At 36.1% G+C, this 26,635-nt stretch overlaps 2 protein-coding genes across 3 annotated transcripts; both read right to left on the bottom strand.

Moving 5' to 3' along the window:
- Positions 1-3,465: 3,465 nt before the first annotated feature.
- LOC122316690 (trihelix transcription factor GTL2-like) lies at positions 3,466-6,064 on the bottom strand. The gene is made up of 2 exons (XM_043133406.1): positions 5,461-6,064; positions 3,466-5,129 (listed from the first exon to the last, which is right to left on the bottom strand). The coding sequence occupies exons 1-2, from the start codon at positions 5,886-5,888 to the stop codon at positions 3,599-3,601; spliced, it is 1,959 nt and encodes a 652-aa protein (XP_042989340.1). The 5' UTR covers positions 5,889-6,064; the 3' UTR covers positions 3,466-3,598.
- Positions 6,065-9,196: 3,132 nt separating this feature from the next.
- On the bottom strand, positions 9,197-22,387 carry LOC122316027 (multisubstrate pseudouridine synthase 7). Of its 2 annotated transcripts, none has more exons than XM_043132459.1 (20): positions 22,164-22,387; positions 21,426-21,504; positions 21,109-21,309; positions 20,354-20,568; positions 19,971-20,043; positions 18,173-18,229; positions 16,627-16,706; positions 16,476-16,529; positions 16,294-16,381; positions 15,841-15,943; positions 15,593-15,696; positions 15,108-15,181; positions 13,420-13,484; positions 13,102-13,280; positions 12,041-12,108; positions 11,892-11,952; positions 11,318-11,355; positions 11,078-11,146; positions 10,675-10,987; positions 9,197-9,567 (listed from the first exon to the last, which is right to left on the bottom strand). In XM_043132459.1, exons 1-20 carry the CDS (start codon positions 22,250-22,252, stop codon positions 9,541-9,543), a joined length of 2,037 nt encoding a protein of 678 aa, XP_042988393.1. In that variant the 5' UTR covers positions 22,253-22,387; the 3' UTR covers positions 9,197-9,540. The 2 variants fall into 2 exon arrangements, with proteins under 2 accessions (XP_042988393.1, XP_042988392.1); XM_043132458.1 differs by having other exon boundaries at positions 16,476-16,538; positions 22,164-22,386.
- Positions 22,388-26,635: the final 4,248 nt, after the last annotated feature.

The raw sequence follows: 26,635 nt of genomic DNA, 5'->3' as shown, positions 1-26,635 counted from the left end.
AGTCGAATATCAATGACTTGACACTACCTAAACACGAATTGCCACTCTTACTTGTCATCCTTCTCCCTTCCTTTGCTACCTTTGCTAACCTCCTTTGCCTTCTTGTCCGCATCTTCTACTACAGTCCTTCACGAGTCAGTCAATGCCCTAAGCATGTCTTCCATATGACAAATTCCTCTACCCTATTTATATTTTCTCATAGCATCATTGGTGTCTTCCTCCATATAACAACAATTGGCCTTTCAATAAGACCTCACATAAATTTTTTGTCTCCTCTTTTCCTCCACAAATATATTCAATAAATTGGATGTGTGCAATGAATATATGGATATTTTGGAAATTAGTCTTTCGATATAATAACCATTGGCCCATGTAAAAGCGGTCTCCAAATATCAGTCGCTGTACCTTTTTGGATATGTTTGGTGGTGGATAATATTGACTCATTGAGGATCTATGAAAGTTGTGTAAAATGTATTGTATTTTATTGGGATTTTAGAAAATCATAGAAATCTTGACACGTTTTTTAAAATAAGTTTTATACTGTAGTTTGTAAAAGTGACTAAGTAGAATTTAAAAGATATTTAAATATAATTTTTAATCTTGTTTAAACGTCAAGTGGTTTCATGAATTGTGTAAGAGCACAATAATAAAGAATATTTTTAAATAATGGCTTGATAGAGTTTTAGAAAAGTAATGGAACCCATTATAAAAGATAAGATTCTTGTAAAGAAATTATGAGGGTGAAATAATTAATAATATTAAAATTTTTATTTAATTTTTTAAAAAATAATAACAAAACTAACTATCCCTAATGGCTACCACGATGTTGGCCGAAACGCTTTTGCTGCTATGCGGCAACCCAAACCGAGTCGCACTTAGCTGCCAAGGCAACCCCGGCCCAAGGCTACAGAGTTGCCTTAAGCTACCTTACAAGGCAGCCCAAATCAGGCCGGCCATGGCAACTAGAAAGCTCTAGCCGCCAAAGTGGCCACAGCACCCCATGGTGGATGTTTGAAAAGGTTTTGGGTTTAACATTATAGGTACTTGTACCAGCGTTTTAAATATCGTACCGTACAAATACCGACTACTAGTCCGATACAAATATTTTACCTGTTTCATACCGGTCTAAATATTGGCTGTACCAGCTGGTATTTCGGCTTTTACTTTTTCTTTTTATTTTTTTAAACTACAAGCTGATTTTTTACTTTCAATTCAGACCAAGCTATTTATAATATATATATATATATATATATGTGTGTATTTATATATAATTTATTCATATATAAACTATTATTTTGAAATATAATTTTTATATATTTATATAAATAATTTATTTATATATCGACTATCTCAAAACGGTACACAAAATAATATCGATATCGAAATATTTCATTCTAATACCTTGACCGATTCAACATTCGATACGGTATTCAAAATATTAATTTGTACGCTTGGATGTAAGACTTTTGACCGAAATGTTGTCTCTAAATTTAGAGACATTTTTAATACCACAAATCTTTATTTTGCTATTTGTAAAAGCTTTTTTTTTTTTTTTAACGTTTGAATAATGATTGAGTTATAATCCATGAAAAGTTAAAAGTCAAAATAGTTTAATTTTCTTAAATTTAAAAAATTGGAAGTTTAAAATTATGAATTTTCATTGAGAACTTCAAATAAAAAATTAGTAATTAAACAAGACCTTATTCTCGTTTGTAAAAAATTAATATACTATTAGCATGTCTGTTTAAAATCATAAGAATCCAAGACTTTACTGGGATCCTACCTTTTTTTTTTAATTTTAAAAAATAAAAACTATCTCATTATTTAAATATATATTTTTTTAATTACTATTTCATCTCACTTTACATAAAAAAATTTTATTACTATTCAAAATATCTAATCTCATTTAAATTACATAAATAAATAAGACCTAAAAGTTTTGATACCCTCTTACACGGTCGAAAAGTAAAGCAAATATTACATCTACACCTGACTTAATATAATGTATTATTGGCATACATACATCATATTAAATCATATTATTATTAAAATTTTTATAAATATTTATTTAGATTAAATAATAATTACAATAATAATAATTTAATAAATCCAAGTCAAAGGTATAATTTTCCAAGTGAAAAAAAAGTAGTCAGAACAGTAGAAAATCAGATTGAACAAAGTTGACCTACGTCCAGGTGACGTGGGGTGGGGGTGGCGGTGGGGGCGGGGGGGACAATAAACAAAGGTGAGCCGTAGGATGAAGGGTCGAACCCACAGATGCACGTGCAAGTACTCGCTGTTTTCTGGACACATTTTGTGGACACATATGAATGTCATCACATGTGACGTTGATGTGTCGCAGTGGATCAACGTGTGTCCCCTCTGCTGCTGCTGCATAAGCGCCCTGTCACACGTGGGACCCACTCGTGGGGGACTCGGGAGACAAAACGACAGTGGAACGGACGTTTTCTTTATCAAGTTTATTTTGGAGGTATTCGGGAGGTGGGTTTTACATCTAAAGGCCACCCTGGCTTAGTGGGGACACGGGGTGTGGGACCCACCGCTGTCATGTGTTGTCATTGTAAATATACTCCAATATGAAAATAATGCTACTAAATTTTAAAAAATTAAAAAAATTAAAAAAAGTTATATATATATATATATATCACACCAATACTAATAAAAGTAATATTATATATATAGTTATTTTTATATATTTTTTATATATTTTACTGATATAATTTATTGTATTAATTTTTTATAATATTCAATTAATTACATTAATAAAATATATAAAAAAGTACATAAAAATTACTACACAAAATTTTTATAATAATAAAATATGAAAGATTCTTGTTAGTATTTTTTTTAATATATATAAAAAGTGAAAGGTTTTGAATCTAAATTTCCTATTTACAGAACTGGATTATATGTTATCATGTTAGTCTTTTTTTTTTTTTTATTCTTGTCAGTCTTTAAAATAAAAAGATGTGAAATATTAGGCAATATGCATCTGATACATTCATAATGACAAAAGCTTTTATCACTAAAAAAATCATAGATTCAAGAAAGAATTTGTATACTTTTTGAGTCTCTGAGCAGGTTGGTGAAGCATAATCATCTAGATCTGGTGAACATCAAGCAAGCAGGAGGAGACTCTCATTTTCTCTATTATTCGATCGATAGCAACAGGAAAAGAGGGCTGGAGGCCGTACAGAATGTCCTTCCACATACTCCAAATTTAAATTCAATTCTGAAATTAAAATTATTAAAAAAAAAAAAAAAGACAGCAATAATAGAATGAATCTTGGCTAGATCGACGACCTAGCTAACTCAAAGTTGCATAGCTAGAGCCTTGTTGCTCATTTCTCGAATTGTCGGTGCCCACTAAAATACAAATTCAAGCATACATTCGATCTACTATATAATATAAATTATAAATAAATCTCAAATTAATAAGATCAATTACTAGAACTACTTTTCTCTCTCTGAAAAGGTACCAGTTATTAGTATCATTATCATTTAAAAATACATGTAATATCACACACGACTACTGCATAATAATTTAGAATTGATCAAAATCAAAAGATTAATGTGCTTAAACCATATTTTTCTCACCTTCAGCACCTTGCAATATTGTGGAGTTAAGGCTGCTAGACATGTCTTGAGATGAATTGAGGCCAGTCTCCGGAAGAGGCAAGTGGTTTTCCGGTGCGGTAGTACTGCTGATCGAGTGGTTTTCCGGCCCTTCGGAAGGTGCTACAAGGCTTCCTTGATTGTACAAAGTACTCAACTGATGAAAATAAGGGCATGTTCTAGAGTCAAGGGACCTCTTTTTGTTAACATCCTTGGTTTTCCTGAAATACTTGTTTATGTTCTCCCATTTCTCTTTGCACCTCTTTGCACTCCTCTTGTAACCCAACTCCAGCATCCCTTGTGAGATTCTCTCCCACAGAGGAGCCTTGGCTCCTAATTCCTTGTCCTCACCATTGTTATAGAGACTGCATCTCAGGTTTATAAGTGCCAAAACTTCATCTCTTGGCCATCTCTTTCCAAGGTCATCTTTGACAATATTGGTTATGGAGTTTGGGGAGTCTTTCTGTGTTGAAATTGAAATGGGTGTAAGTGGCTTGTTTTGGGTATTCGGAGAATTAGGGTTTTGGGATGATAGGGGGAGAGTAGGTGAAGTAGTACTGGGTACTTCTGGAGTGTTTGGGGCAAGAGTATTTAGAATAGGGTTTTGATGACGTGCTAGGGTTTTGGTTATTGAAGTGGGTGTGATCGAGTTCCCTTTGGTGGAAAGAGAGCTAGAATTCTGATGACCTTGATCCATTGCAAATGAAAGCTGGGGTGCTTCAACTGTATTTTGGTTATTGATATGAGAAGCCGGATTAGGGTTTGGCGCTTGAATTAAGGAAGATGAAGTACTGGGAGGATATGAGTTTGAACTCTTTGTTACCTTAGGAGAATCGGCCTGTATATCATGTCTTTCTTCATTGCAATATTGGCTTCCGAAAGAACTCGATGCGATTTGCTTCAAGAACTCGATGATTGTAGCCTGTCTATCTCCTGCAATAGCCTGTTCATGTGACATGATTTCAAGCTCCCTATTCATCCTATCCATCTCTTGCTTCTTCCAAGCTTCTTCTTTGGCAACCTTTTCTTCATCTCTTTTCACCAAATCTTCAAGAAGCTTATTATGCATCTCCTCTTGCTGAGCCATCATCTTACTCACAATTTTCTCACATAAACCCTTGAGCATTTCAAACTTCTTCCTCTTTCTCTTTTTTCTCTTTGCTTTTCCTGCCACAGTTTCAGTACCACTATCCTTGAAATGTTCTCCAATTGTTCCTATTCCATCTCTTGAATGATCTGCTTCCAAACTCTGCCCCAAGTTGTGATCTTCATGGCCGCCTTGATCATGACTTGGCTTTTCCATCTTTTTTCCGATCTTTTCGGTCCCAAGATGATCATCAGGGTTTTGGTTTCCATGATAGAGCTCCTCAAGCTCACTGAAAAACCTGTAACTCTTGCCGTAGTTAATGTTGCTATTGAAATATCTACTTTCCTCTTCAAACTTTTCCTTGCAATTCGCAGCACTCCTCTTGAACCCAAGCTCTGCTAACTTCCTGCACCCATCATAAATATATAAAACCGACACTACCAGCTGTGTAAGAGCATTTATTTACAGTACTCGACTCCTCCGAAATACAACATAAAGTCAGTTTTCTTTTAAATCCCCGGCCATCTCTTGCCCTCTTCAGCCAGTTTTAAAGTACTAGAAAATTTTGCTATTAATTCCTACCTCATTGATCAAAGGTCGCCTCTAGCTCAATTCCCATGTTTTTCGAAGATTTAAAAGGAAGAACCCCTTGTTAACTTGCTTGAAATTCAAAGCAATAGTCATAAGTACAACTACTTAAAAAAGAAAACACAGAAAAGTTAAGTCTGGATAATTACCTTGAGAGATGTTCCCAAGTGAACTCCGGGAACCAATTCTCCATGCTAGATCTGATTCTCAACAGTGCAATCACTTCTTCGTTAGTCCAAGCTGGGTCGATTGGCTGCTGTACCGGTATGGATCTCTCTCTTTCAATGTCTAAATTCACAGACACCAAGTTATTTTCTTTCTCATCATCATCTTTGTGGGTGGGAGATTGGTGGTGCAATGGCTGCAAAAGGTTTGGATGGAGGAGTAGGCCAGACTGATGGTGATGAGAATTTGGAGGAGGTGGCTCGTAATGATCATAAGGTGGGAAGGTAATATTTTGGGAGGGATTAGAGGCGGCGGCGGCGGCGGCATGAAGAGGAAAGGAGAGAGGAAGAGGGAGAGTGGTTCTTGATGAGGCTATGAAATGGTGGAACTGGTCCGGTACTCCATCAAACATTGTGTGTTTTGCGTGTTTGATCTCTCCTCTTTCTTTACCTGATCTATCTCCCTCCCTCTGCACACACTAAATTAACTGCAAAAATGCTGGCGACGACACTGAAAAAAAAACAAGGCTAAGTAGTAGCTACTAGTACTCTCTCTCTCTCTCTCTCTCTCTCTCTCTCTCATTTATCAAGGACTTTGTCCTATCATGGAATAGAAAAGATAGCCCACCACACTCTTATAGAAGAAAGTGAAGTCACCCTCAATGGAGAAATTATTTAATGCAATGGTTGCTACATTGGGTGCAGCCAGCTAGCCTGTAGCCTTATCATCTTGCAAGGAGGCCGGCTACATCAAAGCCATTTTTTGGTATAGAGACCTCAAAAATATGAGAAACATATGCACCTTTGATCAAACATCATCTATTCATGTATAGATGATGTTCCTAGCTAATTATCAAATATATCATGTATAGATTCTTGAGTACTTATAAATACACATAATATATAACCATGCATTATTAATTACCACCGCAAACTCATGAGATTTGCTTCAAATCCAAGTCATAAAAAACTGAGTTGGAATGAGATTATCTACACCCAGATTTATGCACAAAGATCTTATGTTATAACGATAGTAGATCTTGGGTGGGTTCTGGCCTTAATCTCATGAATTTTGACAAATATAAATAGAATTGGCTGCTTGGACACGCAAATATTAAATATATTGCTCTGATAATTGAGGCTGCATGCATATATGCATGTGACACCCACGCCCTTCAGGGGGGCGAGTGGGGAAGAGAGCCAAATGGGCTGGAAAATGATACTACGAAATTTTATTTTGGTATCATATGGTCTTTGTTAGAATCCTATGGAGTAGCTGATGCTGATGATGGTGTAATTAACGGCAATGAGATGGCAGGACACGTGAAAACATGCAGAGACTGGGACCAATTCTTTATGAATGAGGAAAGAGCTGTAGTCTTTTTACTCACATGGTACCAAGTCTATATCAACTATCCTACACCGGCCTCCATCATCATCATCATCCTCCAGAAATATTGATGCCTGCATGGCCGTACGTACAATTGTGTTTGTGAGGACTCATATACCTACTTCGATCCACACAATCAATATTATACATATCATCCACGAGTGGCAGAAGTAGTGTTATTTTTTTTTTAGAAATATATTTATAGTTTTAGTGTTTTCGAGTCTCATGCATTCTTTTTTAAAAAAATAAAAATTTTATATACAGTTATTTTTATATATTTTTTACATATTCAATTGATGTGATTGACTGCGTCACTTTTTTTAATAAAAAAATTATTATTATGATCAATTATATCAGTAAAATGCACAATAAATATGTAAAAATGATTGTATATAAATAAAACTCTTAAAAAAATAGATAAATTTTAGATTTATATGAAAAATTTTATTTTTTAATGTTCATGAACTCCACTTCTTTCTAAAATATACACGTGAAAACTTCCCCTTTAAAACTATATTTAACATTAGTTTATATTTTGTAAGCTGCTACTAATTTTGAGTTTTGATCATAATTCTGACATGAGTGAGAATTAAAGATTGCATTAACGAAGATTTGTAAGGACAGTTGGTCAAATGCTTGCAGGTTTTGAACATGCACATGATGGCAGGCTGCAGGATGGAACAACATTATAATTTCCAAGTCTCTGTTTAATTAATGATCAATATTAAGTGCGTGCATGCGTACGTACTATTGGATCTCATTTGATTAGCATGAGGTACGTGGAGAATTCTCCTTCCTATATATATATGTACACATGCCTTTTTAAGGCTAATGAATTCTGAGTATGAAGCCTTGATAAATTATTTGCGTGAAAAAGGGTATATAGGTTGAACAGTTAAACATCTAGCTAGCTGGATGATCTCATGCATGGAGGTCCAGTACTACTGCCTTATTTATGTATATGTGAAGGACACATGCACAACCTATACGGATGGTTGTCCTTTTCTTTTTCTAATTTTTTTTTTTTTTTGGTGAGTTGTCATCGACTCATAGTTCAAAATAAGATTAAGGAGGGAAATATTTTTTATACACTCTATTAATATAATTAATTAAAATATTTTTTTCATATAAAAAAAAGTGACGTAATCAATTACAATAATAGAGTCCATAAAGAGTACGTAAAAAGAACTGGACATAGAGTTTTTTATTGTAAAAATAGTGGCTCTACAGCTAGCCACACACACATGGCGATCCCGACTGGGCAATTTTTTTTTTCAATGTATTTTTTTAATGCTTTTAAATGTTTTTTAAAAATAAAAATAAAAATCACAATAACATTAAAAATTACTACCTTAATTCAAAAATATCACTGTTGGAATCCCCGTTTGTCGCTTTAGCATTTCTAATTGTCAAAATGATGAAATTCCGGGCCTTAAATGGCGACATTTTGGCAAATCTTGAAATGATCAATTTCTATCTGACAATCTAGTTCAATTTGGTCAGACTATGATCCCAAGCACAAGCTAGTGGGGCAAAATATATAATTAAATGGTTGAGCAAAGTCTTGTGCAACTTGCGCTACGAGTTGTTGAAAAGGACATTTATTACAAACCTCTTGCTGTTACAATCTATATGGAGGCCGGTGCATGTTCAGCATTCATGCCACTTTTTTTGACCACCATGACTGGCGTGACTTAGGGTCCATTTTTCCTCATTTCCGTTTCAAAATGGAAGATTGCATTCGAATTGGTCATCGCAATGAAAAGGGTTTTTGGCAAAGAGTTGTTTATGAATGATTGCTTACGTTATTGTTCTAATTGTAAATTACTTCTAAGTTCATGATATTGGTGGTTGTACAGGGGCTTTAGGTCTTGTGCTGGGCAATTCTAACTAGGCTGCCCAGGCAGTTAGTTAAATTAGTTCATGATCTGTTTGCAATTAATATAAAAACAGAGCATTGTACCATTTTTTAACTTGATGAAAATAATTTTCTTCATCTTGATCCCTGAGTCCAATGACTCCGAGAAACCGAACAAATTCGGTTGCGAAACTCCGCCAGGACACTTTCCTTGAGCCATTTAATAATGTTTTTATGCCTTCAGTGCTTCAATATGAGAGGTTGTTTCTGGTTATAACTTAAGAGTTCATGGCTCGCCTTGAAACCATAATTACGTAATCATGAAAGAACATATAAAACTATCTCACCAAGCAACATCTGTTTCTCACTAACTTCTTGCAGATGAACTCGTTACTTTCGGCAAGCCTCCAGACAAAACTAATCTACAATGAATGCCTGGAAGGTCTACACGTCATGGTAAGAACAACAAAATCGACAGGAACAAAGATGGGTATATAAATAAATAATAAAAAAATGCGAAATCATCTGGAAAACTGTCCATCGGTTCCTCCACTCCCAGGCTCCAAATAGGTTATTAATAAGGAATGCATAGCTCAGTTTTGCTGTCACAAGTGAATGCATGAACCCAGCGAACATCAAGAGGATTAAATCCTAAAACAAAAAGGAAAACACATACAAGTGTAAAATCTGTAACGCATTGCGGAGTGTCCCTTGTTTTCTCCTCCTTTCCTAGTTCGTCCTTGACATATAAAAGTTAGTACTTGGTCCGTTACAAAACCATCAGTAGGATTCTCATAAACCGGGCAACAATGTGCCACTAGTTCAACGTTTTGTGAAATGCAACCTGCAGCAGAAAATAACAAGTTACAAATGTGCATGTAAAGCTGGCTACTCAAAATCAACCAGATTAGCATTAGCAATGGTTTGGTCCGAGTACAGTTCAGTTTGAGATATCCAGATCTAGTTGAAGATCAGCTTTCAAATGGATTTGAATTTGGGTTGATCCTGGATTAGTTAATTTACCGTACCACTATATCAACCCGCATACAATGACAGGAGTGGTGTGTATTGAATATTCCCTGCATGACTTAGTTGGGTGAGAAATAATATTTTCACCAATTTAAGATGGATAGCAGCCAGAATTGTTGTTAGTAAAGTATATAGGCTAGGCTAGGTTTCAATATGTAACGCTCCAAGTGAAGCCCAAGCCACATTTGGGTCCTACTCCAAAAAGACTAATTAATGGTACAATTGGAGCTCCATTGGATCATTATAAAGAGCAAGGTGAGTTCCTTATAAGGTGAGTTTTTGCATGATAATTTCTTAGCTAAGAACAGGAATCAAGAAAACAAGTACCCACCTATGGGTAAGCCAAGTGGTAAGGGCGAACTTGTGTGCATGAGCCCCATGTCACAGGTTCGATTCCCTAGGGTCAAACTGCTATATAAGTGGGAGGCCATGGCAGTGGGTTGCTATGATAGTCTCTCCGGGGGTTTAGGTTCCATGGGTGAGTCCTAAGGGCTGTATCATTGGGTGGTTCCCCCATCATTAAAAAAAAATTAAAAATTATTAAAAAAAAAAAAAAAAAAATCTCTTCCAAACAGTGTGAAATCCCATACACTACCTACGCTCATCACAAGCATGGGGTATCACAATCTTCCACCCTTAAATTCCTGATATCCTTGTTGGGCCATTCCATCATAGGGTATCACACAATACCATACGACAGTTCAACACCATACATACACAAGCTAGGTACAAGACCCCAATATCTACACCATGGCATTAACCCTGAATGAGCTTTTTACACACTGTATATGCAACCTGGCATATCAAATATATATGGCCCTTTTGGTAGATTGGAAAGATGACTCTTAGTTTCCCCTAGTCATAAAGTAGTAATATAAAGAGGCACATTGGCAGATATGAAAACTTGCAATGAAGTACATACAGATGTTGAGGTCTTAAGAAGCTCTCTTATTGCCATCGTTGCGTAACAGGAAGAAGGCAGGGTAAAGCTCAACTTCAGGGCCATCTGGGCTTTCTGAGAATTAGATTCAATATTTGGCAAACATTCTTCCCCTGCATCCTCTGCCTCATCATCATCTTCAACCCTCACTGCTTGTTTTACACAATCAATTTTGTCCTCATTTCCATCAGCAGGGTCCTCAACTCGAACCATCTTTAGAGGTTTATAGTCAGCAATTTTGTCCAAATCTGTCTCCACTAATGGTATATCACCATCAGTATATTCAAGCAATTCCCTGCAAAAATGGAAAAGAAAGCTTTGGGTGTACAATTGTATCTGAAAATCAATAGTTGTGATTTTCATCTCGGAAACTACAAGGGCATACCATTCAAAGTCAACTGGTTTTTGAAACACCCGTCTATAACTTCCTGTCATATTCGTTATTGAGAATTCCCTAAAATCACCCATGTACATAACTCCAATAAGAACTAACACTAATAAAACAAAGTGTGTGGCGAGAGAGAGAGAGAGAGAGAGAGAGAGAGAGAGAGAGAGAGAGAGAGAGAGAGAGAGAGAGTGGGAAGGAGGGTGATTCACTGAGAATAGGAGTGTTTTTGGCACCTACTTGACACTATGTACACTTTCCGTCAAGCTGATAGCATCCTGATCAATACAGTCAACAACAATTAACCGGAGAAATGGTCTTAATACAGCATAACGTTTAATTACAATCAGACACCTCTTGGTTGGCTTGCTGTAGTCAGACATTTATTACATTCTATGCATCTTTAGAATATATCAGTTAATTACTTTGTCCTTATAGGTTATGGCCCACAACCCCATTCTCGGCCTTCTGGCTAGCTAAGATCAAAGTTTTTTTCTTTGTTCTTACCGGTTCCATACTTAACTAAATTGGAGGATCATTAACATGTATATCAGGTAAAGCTTTTGTAAACCTATTAATATCTTAATAAAACCAGGTCTGGCAGTATGTTTCTATTATAAAAGTCACAAGGCCCAGAAGAGTTTTGTTTCGAAGACAAACCAAAAATAGGCCCGCAATAAGCAAGTAATCTGTTGATATGCCAGCCCAAATGCTCAAATACTATACCATTCACAAGCAACAAGACATCATAAAAGATTAAACAGCTAAAGATAAAACTGTATTATAAGAATAATATCAGTGAAATATAACTGACCTTCTTCGCCAAATCATGGTACACACTGGCAACGCTATTATTTGGATAAACTACCCTAGAACTGCCAAAACAACCAACAGATGAGTCACAAAAGAGTGAAAACAACTAGGACTCTGTCAAACCAAGTGACAAATGTTAGCCTTCCTCACCCAGGCATAGGGAGGACAACATCTTCAATTGTATAATTTCCAGTAACAATATCTTCAGTTGTTACAACCTGACAAATGTGTAGAAACAAAGCTCTCTTAATATCCTCGACTATTATTAATCATATAAACAGTGATATAATCAGACGAATAATCGATGCCATAACCACCAGAATACCATCACATTTAGCTTCCATGAGTCAAAATGAGATTAAATACTTGTACTTAGAGTATACTTTTTTTTTTTTTTCATAAGAAAGACAATTTTATTAAATTGAATGAAAAAGGCGATGCCTATGTACACAAGAAGTATACGAAAGAAAACACCTAAATACATTCTAAGAGGAAAATGACAACAAAAATTCATGAGCAGAAGCTCCGTTAATCACTAAAGCAGAAAACCAAAGCAATAAAGAGTGCAAAAAAATACCAAGGTTCCTCCAAAGTACACTCCTTATCATTGAAACACTGCTCATTCCTTTCCAACAATATACACCACATATGACACAAAGGAACCATCTTCCAAGCTGCATCCACTTGAGAGCAACCATATAGCCCATTCCAACACGCAAGAAGATCAACCAGTCTCTAAGGCATCACCCAAGCCAACCCTGTTCTAATAAAAACTCCATCCCACAAAGCCCTTGCCACCTCACAATGCAAAAATAAATGATCCACAGATTCTCCATACTTCTTACACATAAAACACCAATCCATAACAATATGACCGTGCTTCCTCAAATTAAATAACCCAAGGTGCACTTACGACAAACTCCTTGCCAAGGGCTTGTGCATGCCCGGGATTAGTCAGGACTTTGTTCTGGGCTCCAAGTACCAATAGAGAGAGAGAGAGAGAGAGAATAGAATTTCAATTGTTTGGCATCCAAAAAATAACGGACATCAAGGGATTGCATTGTTATAGAATACTATATATAATAAGAGGAAAAAAAACAATCCTAAACTGAACCAGAGGAGATGCTACTAGAAGCACAACCAAATGGATAGGTTAGGTGTTAGTGGCATAAAACTTTAAATTATCAAATACCCATGATAGAACATCAAACCTTTATAAGGTCATTTCTTTCTTCAGGAACATCTGTTTCAGAAATTTCATCTGGATTACTAGAATCATATACATTGTTATGGTTGTCATCTTCACATTCAGGATTGACATGTCCTGTCACCTTTTCAGTATCATCTCCTTTACGATATACCAAGTCCCCCAACACAACTTGATTACTTCCTGCCACATGGTTGAATAAAATTGAAGAATATTTTTAAATGAAAGTCGCCTAGGCAATGAAAATGATGAAAAGGTAGCATAGCAATGGACAAAGAAAGAATTAGAAAATTATAGTCCAAATATACAGATGACAGCATACCATATTTTTGCACCCTCATACTTGCCGCATGATTCCACAGATAGCTTTGGTAACTATGTACATACCTGAACAATTAGGCAGCATGCATTACCAAAAGTTACAAATCAAAATATGATTCTCTCACCTCTCTTCATTTAAGCTTCTGCTTGTGTGTGCATTTGTATGTGTGTGCGCACGTGCAAGTGTCTCAAAGTTGGTGAAAGCACTAGGCACACTTAAGCACAAATGCTATCTAGAGTGGGGCATGCTTAATTCAAGTAATTTACACATTTTTAAAAATGATATATAATAACAAAAAAATATTAAATACAATAAAAAAGTGGTTTAAAAAGAAAGATGGTAATTTATTTAGCCTATTACCTCAATTTATTAGAGGATTATGCAACATGAAAATTAATTACTCAAAAAATTACATAAAGTTTAAACTAAATATACACATCCATGATATTCGATAGCCATAATCAAATAGAAGTATATGGTTGAATTAAAATATAACAGAAAGACCATGACCAAAAGCTCAAAAATCGTGGGTATTGATAGGGCTGAAAATAAACAATACTACTCGATAGGCAGCTCGAATTTGGCTCAATTAAACTCGGATTCGACTCCATTTGATTATTAAATAGGCTGTTTGCAAAAAAAAAAAATAGACTCGATTATTAAATAATACATACTCGTATAAAACTCACCCGACTCAATTAAAGTTCGTGAAAATGCTCATATAAAGCTCAGCTCAACTTGTTAGCTCGCTCATATATTAGCATACGAATATATATATTAACATATAAAATACATCACATTATATATAAATATAGTTCACCATATATATGGTATATATAGTAGTTATTATGAATACTGATAAAAAAATTATTATGATGAACATATTTGAGTATATATAATTCACTAATTTATGAGTATAGTTATATAAATATTATAAATATACTGATTTGTTATACAAGCATAATTTATTAGAGTTGGATAAGAGCCAAATAGCCAGTCTTTAGCAATTTAATCATATTTGTCAATAATTGTGATTGAAGAATAAATTTGTATTTAATTGTAAATGGTGAATAACAATATTCTTTTACTTTATTTTTTTATTTTAAAATTAATTTTTTCCAAAAAAAAAAAAAGATAAACAAGTCTAGTCGGGCCGCTGACTTTATTTTTGTCGAGTTTGAACATGAGAATGTCTTATTTGAGTAGAGTTTGAGCATCCAAAAAAACTCAATTCAAATTTGAGTCAAACTCGAGCCTATTTTTTTAATAATTGAGTCGAGTTTGACCAAGCACTACCTGCTCAAACTCGGCTCGATTACAGCTCCAGGTATTTAATTTTATGCTAGCTAACATAAGCAATTAAATATTAATCCATTTAGAAAGCCAACTTGGACTATTACTTATACCAGTTCAAAGCATATACATCGCGTGTGTGTACCATCTCAGTTCCCTCCCCTCACTTTGTACCCAACTAAACAAAGGATAAACATGATATCCACCCACCAACCCTTTTCCCACCACACTCCTTTCCCCCCAATTTTCTAATGCCAAACATAATGTTAATACCCATGCAAATGAGATACTGTCAATTTAGGCATTCCATCGATCTCCACCTGCACTTTTACTCTAGTTAAGGCCAGACCAACTGGGAAAAGCAAATTCCAACATATGCTGGAATAACCACTTACATCATTCTCAATGTCCTAGGAATAGCTTTCAGAGCATGCAAGTGGTTACCAGGATATTTCTTCAAGCACTGCAACTGTATGAGACAACAACAAGAAATGTCAAGCTAATATCAGGACCAACATGAATCTTTCTTTGGACTATCAAGCAGAATGCATGAAAATCAAAATAGACATGGGGGAAGCACCCAACAGGCAACGCAGTGAATACAGCAAATATGGTAGGGAAAGGACTTGACATAATGAACAAATTAGACTACAAGAAACTAATCAGCAGAAAGTGGTACTCAAGACACTATTTTTTTTATAAGTAAACGATTGTATTAATAAGAATAAGCATAGCCCAATTACACAAGATGGTATACACGAGGTAATACCTATCTAGGAAGAAAAAATGGAAACAAGAAAGTCATGAAAACCTAGGCCATTAAATATTAGCATAATCCGAGAATAGAGATATGCATGGGCAACGAAAGTTGGAATCTTACTATAGCCCTTTCTGCAACCAAATGCCGAGGTAACTGCCTCAGAGTCCCTTCAATGTCATTACTTTCTTTGTAATATTCTCGTGCTTTTGCTATTGGATTTCTTTGTATTTAGAAATCTAAGTTAAGAAAAACACTTGCTCCTGTAATGCAATTGAGAACATGCAACAAACCTCGTGAGTTGGAAAGAGTTGAGTAGACAAAGTTCCCCTCACAGGATACAGAAAAATAAAATAAAATAAAAAGGATATCCCCTTCTCTTGGATCGAGAATCATGCTTATAGCAGTCTTCCACTCTCCTCGAAGTAATGTAGCCCCAATTAGGTGAGTTGGCACAGAACCACTTCCAAAACGCTGAACTCATTCGCACATATTTCAAATTAATTATTTTAACAAGAAACAAAACCTGCATCTACTATACAAACATAAGGTGCATGGCATAGGACATCTCGGGCTGCACATAACTGGATGACAATGATTTTCCAGTCTTTTACAAGTGTACTCATAGTGGACTTTGCCACATAATGGAACTTCAAAGAAATTTTAAAGGTTTAATTTACCTCAAGCATATTAATTGACATTTAGCTCGAAAATTAGTATGCACTAATCACCAATACTTCTATAACACGATCTGTTCAATTTCATATCCAACATAAAAATAGAGAAAGAAAAAATACACACTTAAGTGAAGATTAAGAAAGTACTTGTAAACCAAAGTAGTTGATAAATCCAAGCTTTCCCAGGGCATCTGAAGATAATTTGATGGTATCTTCAGAATCTGCAACAACTCCTCTGAGAAGATACATGAGTGAAGTGAGTGGATATGATGATATGTTGACCAATGAAAGTACCAATGAAAATATAACGTCAGGGAAAAACCCTTTACCGCAATGTGACAGTAAATCGGTTTCCCAGGAGCTGGCCAAGAAGAAGTCCTTCCCTGACATAGCTAGACAAAAACTCAGCTATAACATATGAATACATTATACAACAAAAGGGCAGGAAAAAAACAAGAACTCAAAACTCATTGACCTTACCAGAAGTCACCGACTTTGATACCAATCAACCTTGCATTAAGAGCAGCTAATTTAGTAGCATGCTGCTTGAAAACTGTAACCTGGAAACACAAAAAGAACCGATCTACTGAAGCATCTTTCTCGAAATGACTAAAAACTTTGTACTACTTCAAGACTTTCATCGATATTTATGCCCGAACCATCCATATTAACATTGAAAAAGGCATGCAGAAGTGACTAATATTACCATAAAACTAATTCCACATCACTTCGAATGTATTAACTCAAAAGTAGTTTCTTAAGCAAATTTATGCACAAGCCACGTGCTCCACATTGGCAGTCGGTTAAACGAATTTTACATTATCTTAAATTCTCCATTTCAGATGGATTATATATTAGCAAAAGTCTAAAATTTTCACTTCATGGTTTTTCGGATGCTGATTGGGGGGGGGGGGGGGGGGGGGGGGGGGGGGGGGGAGATCATGATGACTGAAGATCTGTAGGCTCATATTGTGTATTTTTGGGCCACAACTTAATCTCTTGGAGCTGTAAGCAGCAACAAACAGTTGCCAGAAGTAGTACGGAGGCTGAGTATAAGTCACTGGCAAATGCTGCAGCAGAGATTCAATGGTTGAAAACACTACTGACTGAGTTACGCATTACTACATCTTCAACACCAGTGTTATGGTGTGACAACATAGGTGCAACCTATTTGTCTTCTAATCCAATGTTTCCTGCACGCACGAAACATATAGAAATCGACTTCCATTTTGTACGAGATCAGGTGGTGAACAAATGTCTTCAAGTTAAATTTGTTTCAAGTCGAGATCAACTTGTGGATTTATTTACCAAACCATTGAGTGCTACACGGTTTAATCTTCTGAAGTCCAATCTTAAGGTACGAAATCTTCCCTCACGATTACGGTTTAACTTTCCATGGATGTTTGAAACAATCCTCCACCATCCCAGCCACCCAAGAAGCCATCGAAGATTGAAGATAGATAGATTTAGAACCCTCCTACTCTTCTAAGTTACCGCCCTCCTTCGCAAAAACAAAAGACAACTCCACCCGAAAACTCCTACACCAGACATCAACTCTGTTTTCCAATAAGATGACTAATAGAAGTAAAGAAAAGGTGGGAGATTTCTGACGAGAAGCATCAAGAAATCATAAAGCAGAGGAGGAGAAAAGTCAAAGAAAGTAACAAGAATTGAGTAGGGAGATTAACTCCGACGAGGAGCGCTGGAGATGGGTATAAGAAAGGTCATGGAGAGGGAAACGTAAAATCCATTTTTAAAACATACATACTTCCAGAGTTATTAATAATGGATAACCTAGACGTGTTCATTTTTTAATTTAACCAAGTTCTTGCCTATGTCATTGATTCACTAAAGAAAATTGTGTGCCTGTCTACGCATTTGGCTAAAGAAAACTACATGCTTATGAGAACGTTAATAAAGGATTCAAAAAAACAAAAGTTGTTGCATAAATCAATTATAGATGAAGAGACAAACAACCAAACAACTATCAAAGGCAACGCAAGCAGTTATGGCAAGAATTCATTACCCTCTGAGTAGAGATTGCCCGTTTATCCTTCGTACCTGCGAACCCAAATGACCTTGGCTGTAAAAGAAAATTACGAATGAACTTAGAAGGAATATGTGAAATAAAAATGATTAACAAGGTTTACATTTTTGAGCCATCTCAATTATTGATTTGTTTAGATATTTTAGAAAACAAAAGAAAAATGGAAAATAATCCCTAATTTCTCAAAAAAGTTATTAATGATTACATTTACTCCTTTTTTTAAAATGGTCATTCTGTCTGGTTTTTATCCAAAACTGTTACACCCCAAAAACTCAAGTCTATATTTTGAAAAATAAGAATTTCCTCCCAAATCTAGAATTTCGATTTTTCGGAAGGAATTTTTAATAATGGTGTCAAGAGATTCTTTATGTTTTATTTGTTAATGTCGTCTATTTATAAAGAAAAAATTACGGTAGAAATTAGAAGATAAGTTGGTTTAAAGAGCGAATGAGAGCTGCACAAATGAAGTCCTAAAACTTATCTGTCAAGAGCTACTGAGGGCTGCACATAGTACATACGGGGCTCTTAAAGAATCCTGAAAATTACAAAGTTTATCTAGCATATACTTTTTACTTTTTAAGAGTCCTTTTTCTAAGAAACTAGGAGTCTTCTCCTACCCAAGTTAGGAGTCTTAGAAAGCACATCTTCCATGCATGTCTTCCTCTATGACCTACAGCCTTACAAAAGGGACTTCAAAATATAACAATTTGGAATAAAACTTTTCTTTTACAAGTAAGAAGATATTTTATTAATGTTGAAATAGGAAAATTTGGAATAAAACTGCAGCCAAACAAGAAATAATACCCAGCTACCTTCGTGACTTTTCTTGTAATATCCCATATTGCATTGAGAATAGAAAACTAATGAATGAGATTCTACGTTTCTGGAGAAGAAGTTCTCGCCTTTTATGGTGATTTAAAGGAGCTCCAATTGTAACCTTGACTAGTTCTTTTGGAATATGGGCCAAGTGTGGCTTGGCTCCCTTGGGTCGTTACATTTCCCTTCTTAAAAATAAACTCTAGCCATCTAAGGAACCGTAAAGGCCATCTACCCAAACTGTCAGCCCGCTATTCTCAATCATTGGCAAGAGAAAAAACTATTAGAAATCATTTTTAAAAGTTGTTGTATCCTAGAGGTAAGGAAATTCATTGATTTCCAGCAACCTTTTCTTTCAAATTTCTATAGAAACAAATCTGAACGCCTGTCATTAAATCTGTCCAGATTTAAAACTCCAGATTTCAGGCCTTAAATTGCAAACTTTCTTCCCCTTGCTGCTGTCACTTATTGGTGACAGAACTTCTAGAGTTTTCATCAAATTTCAATCTTAAATAATCTTTAAATTATCCCCGTCAATTGGTTCAGTTTGAAATTCTGATTTCCGTAGCACAACAATACTTCAACAGCTTTTATCCAAATCCTAAGAATATCTAGACGCTGCAAAGCTTTTGTGCAACCTCTAATCAGATTTAAGGAAAGTTTTCTTCAAGAATTCCTTTAAAATTCTGATCATTTCATGTTTGTATATTTTGGTATACTAAACTATAGCTAAAGAGTGCAATAACTCAGTTTTTGTGGAAAGGAAAGAGGTGGACAGAACTGGCATCTAGTCTTCCCTTGGGGCACAACAAGGTCTTCTAGGTAATAACCTGTCTTAAATCCCTATCTGCTGTGATGTATAGTCTATGCTAACATCAATTCTCAGAGAGAAATGTCCCATGAATCATAGATCGGAGCCAATGATATTAAGCCATTTCCAATACAAGAGAATTTAACATACCTGGATGCCAAGCATTTTTCCTATCACTCCTAAGGCTTCCTGTGTCTCCTTGTTCTCTTTGTAAAGATGAAATCTGAGTATTTATATTGACAGGATATTTCAGTTATTGTTCAAATGCCACCTAAAACACACATGAAATGAATATGCTTAGTGGAGTTATGGAAGTTCAAATCTTGAATGAGCAAAGAAGAAATTGATCTGATGCAGTTCTACATTTCATACATGTAAGTTCAATGGGTTTCGCTGTGTCAAACATGAAAACCATATGCAAACCAAGCTAGATCTCTTTAACGCATGAAGACTTGAAATCATTAAGAAACATTCAACTGGCAGAAAGATGAATAAGGGTACAGCAAGAAAATAAGGAACTTTGCCAACATCACCTCAGGAACTTGCCATCACTCTCAGACCAATTTTCGGAGCCTCTGCTATCAAAGGGCTTATCGACTCTTTCTTTCCGTTTCTTGGAGTTTTTGCCTTTATTTTTATGACCTCCAGTATTTAATCTCACGCGGATGCATTTTGATGAGGCATCCAGTCCATCAACCACATCGGTGACAAGGAATTTGAAATTTTGCTTAAAAAAATTGTGTATTGCCTGAAAGACACAAAAAAGTGAATGTTAAGGGCATGTTAACATGGAACTAGGAGAAAGACTTAAACTTTAGGTTTACAAAAGTGTAGTCAGAAACAGAACTAAACAACCTGGGCATGGCAATGAATTTTTGGAACCTAAATCCTAACTTAAATTGGCAGCACAATAAAGAAAACCAAACCAATTTGACTGAGATCCTGTCAGTTAGGTTGGAGTTCAGTCAGTTGAGAAGCACATGCATGCATGCATTCTTCTCTTAACTTGTCCTCCCCCCCCCCCCCCCCCCCCCCCCCCAAAAAACACAACAAAAAAAAAAAAAAAAGGTCCTCAACCAAAAGCAAACCCCAACCAATGACTCCAATCCTCAGGTGCACTTGCAAGAAGAATAGACCTAGCAAAAACTATGTGCAAAAATTTGTCTCTCACCAAAACTAGCAATTTTCTCAATGTCATGACATCGCTCCACAGACACATATGGAACATAATGGTAGTGAAAAAGAAGACCTATAAATGGATTAAATGAGTCCAAATTCCAAAACGAACCGTTCGATGAGATTTATCAGAATCTGGGGAGAGAATGATTGGTGAAACGCTGTCTTCAACACCAGTATTAATTTGACTAATAAGAGCTTCCAAACGCTTGGCATCAGAGTCACCAGCTAAAGATCTAAAAGCATCAACTTCGGAAGCATAACTTTTATTATTAGTTGTATCATCTATCTTCGTCACAGTTTCCTCACTGATCTGAGTATATTAGAAAATGATATCAAAAAAAAAAATTAGAAAATGATACTATAATCAGAACAAAGACTAAACGTATAAAATGAAACCAATCCATAAATAATATCAAGCTTAAATACCTCTGGTGGCGCATCCAATGAGGTCAAATGAACAACGTTTCCTTCCTTATCTACTTCATTTACAATAAAATCAGAATACCTAGATCAAATTACAAGAGAAAGAAATAGATGAGTCCATTAATATAACTACAAGACAGGACCAACTTATCAAAAAAAAAACTACGAAAATATACGGGACTGCACCAAATAGTTGTCTGATGGGCTTAAGAGTATGTATACAATTTTGTCTATAATTTTCTTTTAAATGAAGTAGAATCGTACGGAAATGCCATAGAATTGAACTTGCTTTGTAATGCGATGGGAATACATAGACGACAATAAAAGAACTTAAAATGGTTACTAAAAACTTTACAAGAATGGTAAAGTCGTTGAATAAGGCTAATTCTTTTGAAGCCAACAAGAAAAATCAGCAACGTAGCTTAGATATAATATGCAGATACTAAAACAACAAAAAATAAAAAATAAAAAGCAAGCCCTCTGTTTGGTTAGAGAGAGAAACAGAGGACAAGAAATATCTAAGGAAATAACTAGTAAACATCAAGCCATAAAATAAAAAAGATTTTTTCTTTTTCGTATTAATTTCAGTTTGATATTTTTCATGCATCTTTCAATGGTCAAGAAGAGCAGAGATTACAAATCTTCAGGTAAATCATTTTTTTGATACGTAAATCTTTAGGTAAATCATTCCAATGCATGACCAAGAAATGAACTATAAAGTAATCAGATTTCTTCTAAGACCTTTGTTTGAGAATTCCACGAAAGCCAGGAAGCTTTGAGATGTAGCAGAAGATTCCGACGTCCGATTCTTCCAGGGTTTTCCCTGCCATTAGGGTTTTCGAAGATACTGCAGTGGACCTAGTGGTGGTGTGCAAGTAGGGTTTTAGAGCAGAGAAGCAGAATGATTCGGTTCTAACTTATGCCACATGGGGTTTGTTTTGGAAATAAAAATTCGGGATGAATTGGGGATGAATATATGATATGATTTATGAATCTAATACGAATATGATAAGAAATTAACGTATTTAGATTTGTTGTTAATTAGTTCAGGTTAAAATAAATTGTCTTAACAAATTAATTTATTTTAATAAAATTAATTCGTGATAATCAGTTTAAATTTTTATTTACAATCATAATTTTATTATTATTAATTTATAATATTAATATTTTTAAATATGTTTATGTTTTTATTTTATTTTTTTAAGAAAAATAATCTTTATTCATCCAACTTATTACAGCTAATGATGGATACAAGGAGGGGAACCTTTCAAAATAATGCTCTCATTAGATAGTTTTAATGCATCCTTAGCGAAACAATGAGCTAAAATATTGTGATTCCTAGAAATATAAGTCACCGTCCAGTACTGCAATGTATCTAGCAAACCTTGAATATCTTGAATCATTAGTCCAATTGAGCTCTAATTTTCAACCTTTCCATTGATGTCATTCATCACATTCAGTGCATCTCGTTCTAACATCACGTGTTGTAGATTCAAATGGACATAGAGCATCACTGCTTTAAGCGCTGCTAATGTCTCTGCCAGTTTTGCATATGGAAAGCAGACTCAAATAGATTGTAATGTAGCCACTACCTTCTCTGCATGATCTCAGATAATTACCCCAATTCCTACCTTGCGTCTAATGCCATCCACAGCTGCATCCCAATTAACTTTTAGCATATTGGGTGAGGGAGCTGACCAGTGATTAGCAACTTGTCCAGTGTTCACACCAGCATTTGAATTGCCTTCCTTCTGATGAGCAGCTTTGAAATCAGCTACAACTTGAGCAACAACTTGTACAAAAGTACCCCGGATGCAAAAACTTCTCATTAAATACAAATGCAATCCTTCTTTTCCACGCCTAGTACACAATAGCAACAAACAATGCCAATTCCTTTGCACTTAGGTTTGATATCAGGTTAATTACCAGCTCCTAAAAACTAGTGTCCAAAATAGACACTTTCTTTAACTTTTTCAAATTGGAACCCCACACATCTTGGATTGAAGGACATTAGTAGATTCCACTGCCAAATTGCATATAGGACATAATAAAAACTCAACAATCTTCCTCTTGAGTAGATTATGTTTAGTTGGCAAAGAGTCACAACAGACCCTCCATAACATCATTCTCATTGCAATTACGAACCTGAATTTTCTATAATTTGGTCCAAACTTCACTCTTCCTTGAACTATGAGAAGGTTGTCCCTTCTCCGTGGCCTCCATCTCACCTAGAAGGTGATAGACACTTTTGACTGTGAACTTGCCATTTTTTGAAGATCTCCAAATAAGTCGATCATGAGCATTACTCATACTTAGGAGAATTCTACCAATCACCTCCACTTCCTCAAGTACAAAAAGATCCCTCAATAGAAAGATATTTCATCCCTCGCGAGATTGCTCAATCAAATTGCTAACCCTCCAACCCTCACAACCCTCCCTCGCCTAAGAGTGCACTTTATAAGATGATGGACAAGAAAGCCATCTGGCATGCCATACGTTAATTGATGTACCAGTACCTATTCTCCAAATCAACCATTCCTGTAGGACCTTTTTTGCTATCGTGAAGCTCCTCCATAAATAAGAAGCATTACCACCCACTTTGCTACTTAGGAAATAAGTTCTAAAGAAATACTTGGCTTTCAGCACTCTAGCTACTAATGAGTTGGGTTCCTGTAGTATTCTCCAATCTTGCTTAGCAAGTAAGGCCACATTAAAGTTTTCAAAATCCTAATAGCTTAAAGCCCCTTCAGTCCTCCCCTTACCAAGTTACTTCCAAGGTAACCATTGGGTTTTGGTTCTGTCTCCATTACAACCCCACCAAAACTTTTGCATGGCCTTGTTAATAGCGTTCAAAATGGCTCTAGGTAGTTATAAGATGCTCACACAATAAGTAGGAATAGCCTACATTATGGATTTCAAAAGAACATATTTGCCTACTTGTGACAAGAACTTGACCTTCCAGTTTTGCATTCTACACCTTATGGATTCCAAGATGGAGCTAAAAGCTGCAACCTTATTTCTCCCCACATAGGAAGGCAAGCCAAGATACCTTTCATAGAACCTGGTTTCTCTCATACTAGTAGCCGACAAAATTACCCATTTGACTTCAGCTTTAGTATTTTTGCTAAAATAGATGGTTGTTTTATCCTTGTTAAGCTTTTGACCTGAGGCTTCTTCATAGGAATTCAACAAGCTAATCAGTCTATACCACTTCAACACATTAGCCTTGCAGGAAATAAGATTATCATCTACAAAAAAATAAGTGGTTAACCAATAAGGATCATCTTGCAAAAGGGAAACCTGATAATAAGCCTCTCTTCTAAGCTTTATCTAGCATTGATCCTAAAACTTCTGAGCAAAAAATAAAAAGATAAGAGGATAGAGGATCCCTTTGTCTTATGCCTCTTGAAGGGTGAAAACTCTGCTAAGGTGAGCCATTAATTAGAATGGAATATCTCACAGTTTTAATACATTGTATAATCATGGCTAACCACTCCTCCCCAAACCCCAATTTCTTCAGCACGGTAGTTGAGAAGTCCCATTCTAGTCTATCTTAGGCCTTACTTATATCCAGTTTAAGAGCCATATAACCCTCCTTCTTATGTGACGCCCCCAAATCCTCACGCACGGACATGGGGAAATCGAGACGTCTGGATGGTGACATCACGGGTCACCACCCTATCGACGAGTGCCAAGTGTGTGTAAAAGCAATAAATGTGCAAAAGAAAACATAGCGAATAACGAAAGTCATATAACCAAGTACCAGAATTTTTCTTGTTTAAATACAAAGCTGTTCAAAACATACATAATAAAATATTACATAACACAAGTACAGTTTCAAAGCCAAAAACAAAGCATAACCCAACTCAGAACTCCGGCGGAGCTGCATCCTCGGGCTCAGCCTCCTCCTCCTCCTCGAACTCTGCACCAAAATCTACGGAACCAAAAATGATACCACAGGTAAGTAAAATCCAAACACCACTAGATAAAAATATATAAAACTCAAACAATATGCATGAAAGAAAAGCCAATGCACATATCCCGTAAAGCCACATTTTTCCACGCACGCCAAAAACCCATTTGGCCCAAAAACATCTCGTTTAAAACCAAGCCTCACCATTATCCCAGATAATGGCTCAAACCACCATTTTCCCAGAAAATGGATCACAAAGCTTCAAAATCAAATCTCGCCATTTTCCCAGAAAATGGCCCGCATCCGAAAACTATAAAAACGATCCAATTATACATGCACCATGATCTCCCCTAGGGATCATCCGCACACCCTGGCTCTGTGCCATACCGCAGGTAACGACTACGCGTGTGACACCTAAACGAGCGATGCCCAGACTAGCACCCAGCGTGTACCTGGCCAGATCATCCTCTAGTCCCCGCCACTCTAAGGACCACGGAGTCGACACGACAACATTACCGTATCATGCGATCCGGTCGTCGCCCTACGACAACCCAAGGGATGTCACTCAGTATTATCCACTCCCGAGTGACTAGAGGAGCTCCACCGAGATAATAACTCATCCCGACTTGGGCTCGTGAAACACACGCACCTGAAAACCATTTACGCCAACAAAACATGATTTTCTCACTTAAAATAAAATGCACATGTATGCAATATGTAACGCAGGCCTCATGGCACAAATAACCAAGTAATCACAAACAACCAAAACCAAGCACTCCGTCCTGAATCCATCCGACCCCCGAACTCCTCGGTCTCAGTCCGGAATCAACCAACCAATCAGATAAATATTTATTGTAAGAGCAAAATATATTTAAATCTAAAAGTAGAGTTTAAAAAATACTTACAACCCTATACGGTATTTTTTGAAAGCTCGCGGCGTTGCAAACGGCGGAGGAAAAGCAACGTAACAGTGTAATTTACACTGTTGCCATGGGTAATAAATTACCCACTTTCGAACGGGGACAAACCAAGGCACGAAATTGATAGGGAATGGTCTTGAGATATTTATGAAGCTAAAGGAAACGAGTTTTGGCCGTGGGTGGTGGTGGAAATGGCGGTGGAAGCGGAAAAAACCCAAATCGAAGTTGAGCTCATGAGAGCTGCTCCGGCAACGGATCAAGGCTGGAAATGGGTGGGTTAGTTCGGCAAGAGGTAGAGGAACAAGCTGTGAAGAGATGGTGGCCGGAGGTGGTGCGACGGTGCTGGAAATGGTGAAAAACCGTGTGGCTTGGAGGAGCTC

This window comes from Carya illinoinensis, chromosome 7 (assembly GCF_018687715.1).
Source record: "Carya illinoinensis cultivar Pawnee chromosome 7, C.illinoinensisPawnee_v1, whole genome shotgun sequence".
In the NCBI taxonomy this organism is placed as follows: Eukaryota; Viridiplantae; Streptophyta; class Magnoliopsida; order Fagales; family Juglandaceae; genus Carya; species Carya illinoinensis.
Note: the sequence above shows the minus strand (reverse complement) of the source record. Positions and strands in the feature narration are given on the sequence as shown.

What these genes read in the sequence shown, in the direction of transcription:
- LOC122316690 (XM_043133406.1), bottom strand. Translation starts at nt 5,888, where the DNA reads ATGTTTGATGGAGTACCGGACCAGTTCCACCATTTCATAGCCTCATCA. An exon ending in ACTTGGGAACATCTCTCAAG is followed by an intron (nt 5,130 to 5,460) that starts GTAATTATCCAG and finishes TGATGGGTGCAG; the next exon opens with GAAGTTAGCAGAGCTTGGGT.
- LOC122316027 (XM_043132458.1), bottom strand. Translation starts at nt 22,252, where the DNA reads ATGGCAGGGAAAACCCTGGAAGAATCGGACGTCGGAATCTTCTGCTAC. An exon ending in CGTGGAATTCTCAAACAAAG is followed by an intron (nt 21,505 to 22,163) that starts GTCTTAGAAGAA and finishes AATTTGATCTAG; the next exon opens with GTATTCTGATTTTATTGTAA. An exon ending in GAAAGTGTACATAGTGTCAA is followed by an intron (nt 11,147 to 11,317) that starts GTAGGTGCCAAA and finishes GGGTGATTTTAG; the next exon opens with GGAATTCTCAATAACGAATA.